The sequence below is a fragment of the Polypterus senegalus genome, chromosome 4 (assembly GCF_016835505.1).
Source record: "Polypterus senegalus isolate Bchr_013 chromosome 4, ASM1683550v1, whole genome shotgun sequence".
NCBI lineage: Eukaryota > Metazoa > Chordata > Cladistia > Polypteriformes > Polypteridae > Polypterus > Polypterus senegalus.
In genome coordinates, this window is record NC_053157.1 from 244582980 (window position 1) to 244596191 (window position 13212).

At 37.6% G+C, this 13212-nt stretch overlaps 2 protein-coding genes across 4 annotated transcripts in view; one reads left to right on the forward strand and one right to left on the reverse strand.

Annotated features, from left to right (window-relative positions):
• Positions 1-13212, forward strand: part of LOC120528357 (zinc finger protein 184-like) — a 700371-nt gene that overhangs the window by 623151 nt on the left and 64008 nt on the right. The window lies entirely within an intron of this gene.
• Positions 10891-13212, reverse strand: part of LOC120528979 (tripartite motif-containing protein 16-like) — a 36066-nt gene continuing 33744 nt past the window's right edge. The window contains 1 exon segment of the mRNA XM_039753045.1: positions 10891-10938. Coding sequence (XP_039608979.1) covers positions 10891-10938 — 48 coding nt within the window.

Consider the following 13212-nt stretch of genomic DNA (forward strand, 5'->3'; position numbering starts at 1 on the left):
TTTTTAAGATATCTCGAAATGCACAGGGAGTGATTTTGAGATATCTTGTCCACCTAGAATGTGTAACAGACTGATGAGCATATTTTACGTGTAGCACGTATTATAACAATCCAGCTTCTCTTATACCGACGTTGTCATCACAATAACATATGCGCACGACACTCCTCATTAAACGTTTTTACTATTCAGTGATTCCCAGATCTGTAGCTGATTTGTATTATTGATTTATAAAAAGCAATGTGAGTAAAAGCGAGCTCTGCATAACTAATCACAACTGTCTTTAAAACAGAATCAGTGCAATCGACAGCGTCTTCTGCAATTTAGGGAAAGCCTCTGGATTTCTGTGTTAATGAGACAAAAATGTTAGAAAGAAACTGCGAATTCATTCAGAGGTGAACATAAAGATCACTCAAATACTGACAAGAAGGAGCAGCTGGATAAGCACATCTGGAGCCAAACTTTCAAAAAACCACCTGACTTTGTCAGCAACATCCGACCCTTGTGAATTCATCTTATCAAAGGGGTAAATAAGTAGTCTTCAAAGTGCAGCACACCAAAGTAAATCATTGATGTAAATAGCATTATCGAAAGACTAAGCTTTTGTCGTTTCTGTCTTCTTAAACCATCTTCTGTCCCACAATCCCTCGCAGTCACTGACGTTTAACGTTCCCTGCTCCTCACCTGTCGTGTTACCCAAAGAATTAACACGGAGTTTCATTCAAGGCTTTACCGTCCGTCCTGTCACACACATAAAATAAGACACACATGTCCTCTACATATGTGTTGAATAATATTATTAATAATAATAATAATAATAATAATAATAATAATAATAATAATAATAATAAACTGGCAGGAATGAGAAAAAGCTCAAGATGGTAATATTCATGAGAAGATCCCTCATGGCATCAGGGTGAGGAGGTGCCTTGTCTCCCATTACATGAGCTCGTCTGCCGCCCTTCAGTTACACTGGCACTCTTTACACTGGGGGTAAATGCGATGGAGAATACCAACAATGTGCACCTTCAGAAGTGGAATAAATCGACTGTACACTGAAGCATTCCATTGTCAAACGTAAAAATACAAAGGAGAACATTTCAGATAAACGATGAGTTTTGTTAATTATAAACAATGCAACATAAGTTGTTACTCTTTTATTTATTTTCACCAAACGTTACATATCTACATGTGACATGAATCTGGGTAATATGTTTACAATAATTCTAATTAAATTATAGGCCTATTAATGAACAAACTGAGACACATTGGCCTTTTATCACAAAGCGTGTGCGCTGTCATTTAGGACACAATGCATTGTTAACGTCACGCACTCTCTACTGACGCGATGTCACGAAAACAAAGAAACAGCGCAGTCCATGAAAACTCACAGCCTCCTTGATTTCTGACCTCATGATTAGTTGTCAATATCATATAAATAAAGTCATTTTAAGAAGAGGACAAGTCTGCTACAGTCAGTTCAATAAACGCTCCGTTTAAAATGTTTGCGTATACAGAATATAAAACAGAATCTCAATGAAGCGGGACTCGTGAGTAGTAACGAATAATATGTGACACTGAGAAATTATAATTCATAATAACGGGAACAAGTAAAAGTACGACTCCCTAAAACGGACACTGTAAACGTACACTGTAAACTTTTTTGTTGTATTTTTACAGTAAAATACTGGCAGCCACTTACTGTACTTTTACAGTGAAGCTGCTGTATTTAACATTTAACTACAGGGCAACTCTGCTGCCAGTATTTTACTGTAAAATTACATGAGAAAATGTTAGAACTGTATTTTCTATAGTTATGTATTGTATTTTTACATTGGTCATGCTGTGAATACCATTTTATAGTGTCACTACAGCATTGATAAGGACATTATATTACAATATTTACTGACAGATTAATTTAAATAAATAATGCTTCTTTCATTTGAAACATTCCAATAAACAGTTATTTTTATGGTCTTGATTAGCTTTTTACATTACCAGTTTTTAATTGTTAGTCTTTCATTATTTCAGATAAACACAAATGGTTGCAACAGAGGTGGGAAACACTGGCAATAAACACAGTGCAGCATTCAGTACTAAATTTAAAAGTAGCACCAATGTTGACTTTCACATTAAAATAGAATATGAACACCATGTTAGACCAAAATTGCCTAAACTGTCAAAATTCAAAGTGAACAAAGTGGTCTTGGATGAACTCAGCACAAATTCTGTTCAAAGTCCATTATCTTACAAAGTGGATAAGAAAAACGAGGGTTTACTGCGTCCTTCTTGTTATGGACTACTTGGCTAGTCTTCTTGGATGTTGCTTTTCCGTGATTGGCCTTGGACATTTGTTCAGAGTTGATGTCAATATATCATCTAAATGACAAAAGCCATAACACATCTTCAAAACAGCTCCTTAGTTCCTGCACTCTCAACAGTTTGCATTCTCTTAAAAGATTCAAGTATATAACTGGATGTGCCAATATTTATTTTTAACCGATTTAATTTATAGAAAAAATATCATGGTGTGTGTCAGGGTGGTTAATAGTGTGTCACAAAAGTTTAATAGGGTATGAGAAGGAGAATAAGCTTACTGTGTGTCTAAGAGGAAGGTGCAAACATTTTACAGGCAGTGTGTAATAAAGTCTGATCAAAGCCTAAGTCAGTTTTAATGAAAATGTATGTATGGAAAATAAGCCAATGTTTTACCTTTGAACAAAATCAAAGATGCTTGCAGTCTCTTCCTATATTGGAGGTTGAAATTGTAACCTGAAGCAAACACAGCAGCACGGCCACAGACAAAGCTGAGTTGTGTTCCCTCACATACAACGTGACCTTCAATGCTCACCATCCTCTGCTGGTTGGTTAGAGTTTGACCTGAAAATAAAAATGACAAAATTACATTCATTAAAGGGTCCTCTGAAACATGAGAAACTTTTATCAGGTACAATTAGATATCCGCACTATTATGTCTACATACCAAGAATTATAATGCAAGGACTGTCAGGGCAAGTTGAGTGTTCCTTGGACATTTGCTGAAGTGGCAAATGCCTGAAATAAAAGAAAAAAAAATGGACACAACATTCAAGCAGACATTACAACATATAAGTCACGCATGCAATCATACATATGATTTTCAAAAAATATTTAACTCACATCTGCTTGAAGCGTGAGTCCATCCATTTTCTTACTGAGGAGCTCATTTGTGGTGAATTTTGAGGAGAGCTGGTCAAACTAATTACTGAACCAAAATGCTGCTTCTTTGTCCTGAAAAATGTAATGAAATATCAGTTCAAGAGTGTCACAGCAAACAATGCGCACAACATAATTAGCTTATCGTCTGACTTCCCATGATCTTTACCGGCGCTGAACAGTTTGGCACTGGACAGGTTGTATGAACTCTTAAGATGTCCTCTTCTTTCACGTACATTAAATCTTCTACTCCTCAGCCTACATTTCTCAACTGACTGATTGAGTGGCTCCTCAGGAAGGCCTGGTATTACTCACAGTAAGGTTTGCTTAATCTCTTTTTGTAACTCAGACATCATTCTAGTAATGGAAAAAAATGACGAAGAACCATTACAGTCAGACTACACAAGGCAGGCAGATTATTTTGATTAATGCATAAGTGACCCGAATTTTGTGATGTCAGTCAGTGAACTCCCTCGTCTACAAGAAAGTTATTTCTTTGTGACAACATGTACTGTACTTTGGAATTGCTGTGAATGAGATTCGACTGAATTTTCCCAGATACAACACCTTCGTCATATCTGTCCAGAACAACAAGCATGTTCTTTTTGTAAAGTGTTTCCTGATGGGAATGTTTGACTCCAAACTTACAGCCAATGAGCAGCTGAGCACGCCGATATGTAACTTGCCATACTAACTTGTAAACAAAGCGATCGGAGCTGTCGAAGCTGGCATTTGACCCAAGTCTGCAGACTTGGTGCGTGGTTGTTTATTGTGATTTCACCAAGTTGTTTCGCATTTTAAATATGGATAAACGTAAATACACTCTCGATAAAGTAGTAGTGGCATCCGATGCGTGACAGTGATCAATCGGACCAGGTGGCGTCTAATGGCAGAAGGCTGACATGTGAGACGCTGTGCTTTTCTGCCTGCTTGATTGCTGCAATCAGTGGCACATGGAAAAACGCTGAGCTGTGTTGTAACAGTTTGTAAAAAATGTATATAGTTTGTGTGCATTTTATTAAAAAAAGTAAAAAATAAAATATATATATATTTTTTTGGCCCATAAGACTTGTGTTGACTATTTTGATATTGAAATATGTATTTTTATTGGTTTTATTATTTTTTTATAACTAATAGAGTGACACTGTGTGTAGATATCGATTCCTAAGTTGGCCAATTCACGAGGGGTCTGGGGGTGACTGGCACCTCGTAGCCAACAGTGTCACAGACAACTGAACGATGACGTACAACTCCAAACCCTAGTAGAATCTACCAGTTTGATTGGACGCTGTGAGTGACACTCCAAACTTACAGCCAATGAGCAGCTGAGCACGCCGATATGTAACTTGCCATGCCAACTTGTAAACAAAACGATCGAGTTGCGCTGCTGGCATTTGTGCCAGTCTGCAGACTTTGTGCGTGGTTGTTTATTGTGATTTCACCAAGTTGTTTCGCATTTTAAATATGGATAAGCGTGCAGATACGTAAATACACTCGATAAAGTAGTAGTGGCATGTAGCGGCGTGACAGTGATCAATCGGACCAGGTGACGTCTAATGGCAGAAGCGACATGTGACACGCCCTTGTGCTTTCTGCCTGCTAACGATTGCTGCAATCAGTGGCACATGGAAAACGCTGAGCTGTGTTGTAACAGTTTGTAAAAATGTATATAGTTTGTGTGCATTTTATTAAAAAAGTAAAAATAAAATATATATATATTTTTTGGCCCATAAGACTTGTGTTGACTATTTTGATATTGAAATATGTATTTTGTGAAACTGTCACTCCACGTTCATGACACCCCAGATTGAGGTCTCAATGGAGAAATGTGTACACAGCAAGAAATCTACACAGAGAATCTTCAGATCACTGCCAGAGAACATTCTAGAGTCACAAAAGGAGATGATCCCCTCAGTGCACCTGAACTGGGACAACTCAAATCAAAAACAGGGCCGACTCTCTGGGTGGGCAGCCAAAGCAGACCTGATGTAACGTTTGATGTCTTCATCTCAGCATCAAACACAAAACCTGCTAAAGTGCCAACAATCCATGAAGCCAAGCAGGTCACTCACAGAATGAATTCTGGGAAAGTGGCCTTGAAGTTTCAACACCTCAAAGAGAGAAGTCAGTGAGATTCAGTGTTTCAAGTGCTAGTTTGGCTTTCCTGTGGGGCTGCCAGTTTTTCTCTCAGTCCAAACACAGTCACTCCTGCCAAAGCAGCTCTGATGCTCCATCACACACACACACTGCCTTTCACACCCCCAAGCCAAGGCCATCTGATAAGCCGAAGCTCTCCAACTGGGTGGTCTTCCTGTCCTGCAGAGAGTCACTTGCCAAACTGGTTTGAAGCGATTCCACCTACTCGGCCATCAAATTCCTCAGTCAGTCCTAAAGACTGTGGGGGGTGAGGGGGTCTTTAAACATTAAAGATTCTCATCAATGAAACACTAATATCACATTGCTGTGTCTAACTTACAAATAAAGACATACAAAATATTTATCAACTTACATACAAATGTTCACAGAAAAACAACATTCAAGCCAAGTCGAGAAGAAGTGAATAAAAAAATAAATAAAATAAAAAGGTGCTTCCACAGTCAGCGCTATCTGTAATTAATCTAATTATGATATTGTATGTCGTATTTTAACATACATTTGAATAAACTAAGAACAGACTTTCTCAGAGAACACAATTCTTAATAGGAAGTAACGTCACTGGGATGTAAAGAACTGGTTCACTTTAAAGTCTCTGCCATTTGGATTAACGCTTCTTCACATATTCCTCATAACTGCATTGCTTCTCAAACACGCTTTACTTAAAGAAATTAAATTTCAGAAGGCTCTTCTACTTCAAACTCATGTGGCTACGTAATCTACTCTCATTTTAAAATAAAATTTCACATAAACTTTCATATTTTAAACTTAGAAAATATTTTCCCAGTCGCCCCTAATCTCCAAAGCCCTGCACTCGCAGTAAATGCTGTCTGTCGGTCTGCTCCCTTTATTTATGAACACTGTGGCCCATTCTCAGCCCCCCATGACTGACCCCCTGCTCACCACTTTAAACAATGAGGACAGACAGTTGACCTCCAGCCCATAATAGTCGAGTCGCGGCTGTGCAGCTTTCACATTTTGTATTTTGATGGCATCATGTGGTCCGACACAAACAGCGCGAGTGGCTTGAGTCTTGTTCTTCATTTAACACGCCATCTCTAGTAAGTTAAAGTATCAAAGTGTACAGAAATACTGAAAGTAGTTATAAAGGATAAAAGACATTAAATAAAACAATACAATCTCAACTATCACTAAGATGTACTCGTAATGCCCTGTCAGCTGTAGATTTTACAGTATCCCTCCAGCTTGCGTAATGTTTGTATTTTTATTTCTCAATAAACAAATTTCTAAACAAATCAAAGTCTCCCTGTTACAGTGAAACCGCACGAACATCTTTACTCATAAGAAAATACAAAAAATGACATTATTTCCAATAGGTCTCAGTATGAGACAAACTGCTGGAAATGAAACCTGAACGCGCCCTATAAAGTTACATCGTTCGACGCCACTTTAACAACGTGTGCCGATGACGGCTTTAGAGGGAAAAGGAAAAAACACAAAGAACACGCAGAGCTCGAGAAAAATCAGAAATGAACGACGGGAGCGAGCGGCTGAACAAGCGCGTGCCCGGCGGACAGCACAGTGCGGAGCATGCGCGAAATCAAAAGGCGAAACGGCGCGGAAAAGTGCACGAGCGCGAAGAGAGAAGAAGCAATCCCGAGTTAACGCGCCTCCGCCAAGTCAGATGTAGCATTACATTTCACGGAACACCGACCGGAAAATAAAGTAACGTAGCAGCAGCTAAAAGTGTGCGACCTCCGTCATACACAGTAAACTCGTGAAGGTGCGATTTACTATGCCGTCTCCTCCACGCAGCGCTCAATCCCCAACACTTAAAAGCAATCAACGCGGCGTCAGGCACCTCCTCAAATTTAAAGCCTTTCAGCATGTCACGGATTTCCTCACTGCTGGCATTCCCACCCGTATGCGATCCCCACATTTGACTTTGTCTCACCTTCCGCACCTCTGCTTGATCTTATGATCGTAAAGAAGTCTGAGCACTAGGGTCTCACAAGAGCAAACAGAGAGGAACTGCAGCACGAGGTAGATACAGTAGCTGTTACGTCATTCACGAAACGCCCACAACATCACGACACGCCCACAACGTTATTGACGGGACGCCCACTCCAAGGATGAACTGCCCACTTATTGTAAGGCAGAATCACTGAAGCGACGGGCGCTGTAATTAGAAATGTCCTTCTTATGCTATCTAAGCATTTTAAATTAACGTAACTAATTTCTAAGCACCTTGTCAAAAACAGTTACTGTTTCTATGGGAAGCCAAATTAACATTTAGAGATATCTTAAAATATATATTATGATATCTGGAAATGTATTTTCGATATCTCAAATTGAATTATAGAGATCTAAAAATACATCTATTTTAAGATATCTAAAATAATTTTAGGATGATATGCTGTACATTTTCAGATATCTGAAATACATTTCAAGATATCTTAAATGCAATTCGAGATATCTTGAAATAAGTTTCTGTGTATTTTGAGATCTTAAATTACCATAGAGATATCTCAAAATCACTTCCTGTAAAATTTCTTATTCTTTCAATGGAACATCCTCCTATTTTAAGATATCTCGAAATGCACAGGGAGTGATTTTGAGATATCTTGTCCACCTAGAATGTGTGACAGACTGATGAGCATATTTTACGTGTAGCACGTATTATAACAATCCAGCTTCTCTTATACCGACGTTGTCATCACAATAACATATGCGCACGACACTCCTCATTAAACGTTTTTACTATTCAGTGATTCCCAGATCTGTAGCTGATTTGTATTATTGATTTATAAAAAGCAATGTGAGTAAAAGCGAGCTCTGTATAACTAATCACAACTGTCTTTAAAACAGAATCAGTGCAATCGACAGCGTCTTCTGCAATTTAGGGAAAGCCTCTGGATTTCTGTGTTAATGAGACAAAAATGTTAGAAAGAAACTGCGAATTCATTCAGAGGTGAACATAAAGATCACTCAAGTACTGACAAGAAGGAGCAGCTGGATAAGCACATCTGGAGCCAAACTTTCAAAAAACCACCTGACTTTGTCAGCAACATCCGACCCTTGTGAATTCATCTTATCAAAGGGGGGTAAATAAGTAGTCTTCCAAAGTGCAGCACACCAAAGTAAATCATTGATGTAAATAGCATTATCGAAAGACTAAGCTTTTGTCGTTTCTGTCTTCTTAAACCATCTTCTGTCCCACAATCCCTCGCAGTCACTGACGTTTAACGTTCCCTGCTCCTCACCTGTCGTGTTACCCAAAGAATTAACACGGAGTTTCATTCAAGGCTTTACCGTCCGTCCTGTCACACACATAAAATAAGACACACATGTCCTCTACATATGTGTTGAATAATATTATTATTAATAATAATAATAATAATAATAATAATAATAATAATAATAATAAACTGGCAGGAATGAGAAAAAGCTCAAGATGGTAATATTCATGAGAAGATCCCTCTTGGCATCAGGGTGAGGAGGTGCCTTGTCTCCCGTTACATGAGCTCGTCTGCCGCCCTTCAGTTACACTGGCACTCTTTACACTGGGGGTAAATGCGATGGAGAATACCAACAATGTGCACCTTCAGAAGTGGAATAAATCGACTGTACACTGAAGCATTCCATTGTCAAACGTAAAAATACAAAGGAGAACATTTCAGATAAACGATGAGTTTTGTTAATTATAAACAATGCAACATAAGTTGTTACTCTTTTATTTATTTTCACCAAACGTTACATATCTACATGTGACATGAATCTGGGTAATATGTTTACAATAATTCTAATTAAATTATAGGCCTATTAATGAACAAACTGAGACACATTGGCCTTTTATCACAAAGCGTGTGCGCTGTCATTTAGGACACAATGCATTGTTAACGTCACGCACTCTCTACTGACGCGATGTCACGAAAACAAAGAAACAGCGCAGTCCATGAAAACTCACAGCCTCCTTGATTTCTGACCTCATGATTAGTTGTCAATATCATATAAATAAAGTCATTTTAAGAAGATGACAAGTCTGCTACAGTCAGTTCAATAAACGCTCCCTTTAAAATGTTTGCGTATACAGATATAAAACAGAATCTCAATGAAGCGGGACTCGTAGTAGTAACGAATAATATGTGACACTAAGAAATTATAATTCATAATAACGGGAACAAGTAAAAAGTACGACTCCCTAAAACGGACACTGTAAACGTACACTGTAAACTTTTTTGTTGTATTTTTACAGTAAAATACTGGCAGCCACTTACTGTACTTTTACAGTGAAGCTGCTGTATTTAACATTTAACTACAGGGCAACTCTGCTGCCAGTATTTTACTGTAAAATTACATGAGAAAATGTTAGAACTGTATTTTCTATAGTTATGTATTGTATTTTTACATTGGTCATGCTGTGAATACCATTTTATAGTGTCACTACAGCATTGATAAGGACATTATATTACAATATTTACTGACAGATTAATTTAAATAAATAATGCTTCTTTCATTTGAAACATTCCAATAAACAGTTATTTTTATGGTCTTGATTAGCTTTTTACATTACCAGTTTTTTTAATTGTTAGTCTTTCATTATTTCAGATAAACACAAATGGTTGCAACAGAGGTGGGAAACACTGGCAATAAACACAGTGCAGCATTCAGTACTAAATTTAAAAGTAGCACCAACGTTGACTTTCACATTAAAATAGAATATGAACACCATGTTAGACCAAAATTGCCTAAACTGTCAAAATTCAAAGTGAACAAAGTGGTCTTGGATGAACTCAGCACAAATTCTGTTCAAAGTCCATTATCTTACAAAGTGGATAAGAAAAACGAGGGTTTACTGCGTCCTTCTTGTTATGGACTACTTGGCTAGTCTTCTTGGATGTTGCTTTTCCGTGATTGGCCTTGAACATTTGTTCAGGGTTGATGTCAATATATCATCTAAATGACAAAAAGCCATAACACATCTTCAAAACAGCTCCTTAGTTCCTGCACTCTCAACAGTTTGCATTCTCTTAAAAGATTCAAGTATATAACTGGATGTGCCAATATTTATTTTTAACCGATTTAATTTATAGAAAAAATATCATGGTGTGTGTCAGGGTGGTTAATAGTGTGTCACAAAAGTTTAATAGGGTATGAGAAGGAGAATAAGCTTACTTTGTGTCTAAGAGGAAGGTGCAAACATTTTACAGGCAGTGTGTAATAAAGTCTGATCGAAGCCTAAGTCAGTTTTAATGAAAATGTATGTATGGAAAATAAGCCAATGTTTTACCTTTGAACAAAATCAAAGATGCTTGCAGTCTCTTCCTATATTGGAGGTTGAAATTGTAACCTGAAGCAAACACAGCAGCACGGCCACAGACAAAGCTGAGTTGTGTTCCCTCACATACAACGTGACCTTCAATGCTCACCATCCTCTGCTGGTTGGTTAGAGTTTGACCTGAAAATAAAATGACAAAATTACATTCATTAAAGGGTCCTCTGAAACATGAGAAACTTTTATCAGGTACAATTAGATATCCGCACTATTATGTCTACATACCAAGAATTATAATGCAAGGACTGTCAGGGCAAGTTGAGTGTTCCTTGGACATTTGCTGAAGTGGCAAATGCCTGAAATAAAAGAAAAAAAAAAATGGACACAACATTCAAGCAGACATTACAACATATAAGTCACGCATGCAATCATACATATGATTTTCAAAAAATATTTAACTCACATCTGCTTGAAGCGTGAGTCCATCCATTTTCTTACTGAGGAGCTCATTTGTGGTGAATTTTGAGGAGAGCTGGTCAAACTAATTACTGAACCAAAATGCTGCTTCTTTGTCCTGAAAAATGTAATGAAATATCAGTTCAAGAGTGTCACAGCAAACAATGCGCACAACATAATTAGCTTATCGTCTGACTTCCCATGATCTTTACCGGCGCTGAACAGTTTGGCACTGGACAGGTTGTATGAACTCTTAAGATGTCCTCTTCTTTCACGTACATTAAATCTTCTACTCCTCAGCCTACACATTTCTCAACTGACTGATTGAGTGGCTCCTCAGGAAGGCCTGGTATTACTCACAGTAAGGTTTGCTTAATCTCTTTTTGTAACTCAGACATCATTCTAGTAATGGAAAAAAATGACGAAGAACCATTACAGTCAGACTACACAAGGCAGGCAGATTATTTTGATTAATGCATAAGTGACCCGAATTTTGTGATGTCAGTCAGTGAACTCCCTCGTCTACAAGAAAGTTATTTCTTTGTGACAACATGTACTGTACTTTGGAATTGCTGTGAATGAGATTCGACTGAATTTTCCCAGATACAACACCTTCGTCATATCTGTCCAGAACAACAAGCATGTTCTTTTTGTAAAGTGTTTCCTGATGGGAATGTTTGACTCCAAACTTACAGCCAATGAGCAGCTGAGCACGCCGATATGTAACTTGCCATACTAACTTGTAAACAAAACGATCGGAGCTGTGCGAAGCTGGCATTTGTGCCAGTCTGCAGACTTGGTGCGTGGTTGTTTATTGTGATTTCACCAAGTTGTTTCGCATTTTAAATATGGATAAACGTAAATACACTCTCGATAAAGTAGTAGTGGCATGTACGCGGCGTGACAGTGATCAATCGGACCAGGTGACGTCTAATGGCAGAGAGCGACATGTGACACGCCCTTGTGCTTTCTGCCTGCTAACGATTGCTGCAATCAGTGGCACATGGAAAAACGCTGAGCTGTGTTGTAACAGTTTGTAAAAAATGTATATAGTTTGTGTGCATTTTATTAAAAAAAAAGTAAAAAATAAAATATATATATATTTTTTTGGCCCATAAGACTTGTGTTGACTATTTTGATATTGAAATATGTATTTTTTATTGTTTTTATTATTTTTATAACTAATAGAGTGACACTGTGTGTAGATATCGATTCCTTTAGGTGTAAGCTTTCAGTAGAGCCCTCATTGATATCTGTGGGTTGAAGCATTCAAAGTTATTACACTTTTAACATACGGTCCAAAATGTGGATAATGGTCCCTCTAAAAAGCACCTGGACATGCCTACATAAAAACTGGTGTAAAAAATGTCATTTTTACAGGTATTCTTTTCAAATTTGAAATGTGAGTAGTCAACAAGTAATTCTGTTGGTACATCGTGTGTTTCTGTCCCCACCTACCTACTGCAGCTTTATTTTCCTTTATTTTCACAAAAAAAATTCGTTTTTTTTGTGAGTTCTAATGTGCATAACTTTTGATCAGTCACACCTACAGTGATTCTGACTACTAAGGGTGAAACTAGAGAATGTGACCTTTACAAAGAGACCAAACATGTGTTTATACTCCAGATAGTTCAATAACAGCAATGATTCTAATTTGGAGAGGTCGAATTACAAGCGATTTAGCAAAAATGACCCCGCTTGATAAGGAATCCTGCACAACTAAACTAACGGCACGCGGTCAATGCTTGACCTACAGAAAAGTAACGCATGACACAAACAGCAAGAACCTCAGGTGTTTTCTTTCTTGATCCAAGTCAGTTGGCAACTTCAAAGGCAACTTGATGTAAGATTAAACCTAACGATTCTGAGTCAGTATTAACACACTCTTCTCATAAATGTATCTGCCATCCCGAATATCACAGACAATTTATTTTGCTCTGATTTCAGCTTTTGTTTCCTTATATTGTTTCCTGAATAATAAAACAGTGCTTCTAAAGTTTGTTTAATAGGAATGTACTGAGAAAAGTTTTCGTTGCGTGATTCATTTTTACTAAAGTAGATGGATACATGATCTATAAAATAACAGGAACATAACTATAAATTTTAATGTGCTGACAAAATGGCAATATTGTTTCAAAATCATGATCACAAAATTGACGCTGCAGCATTTTAGG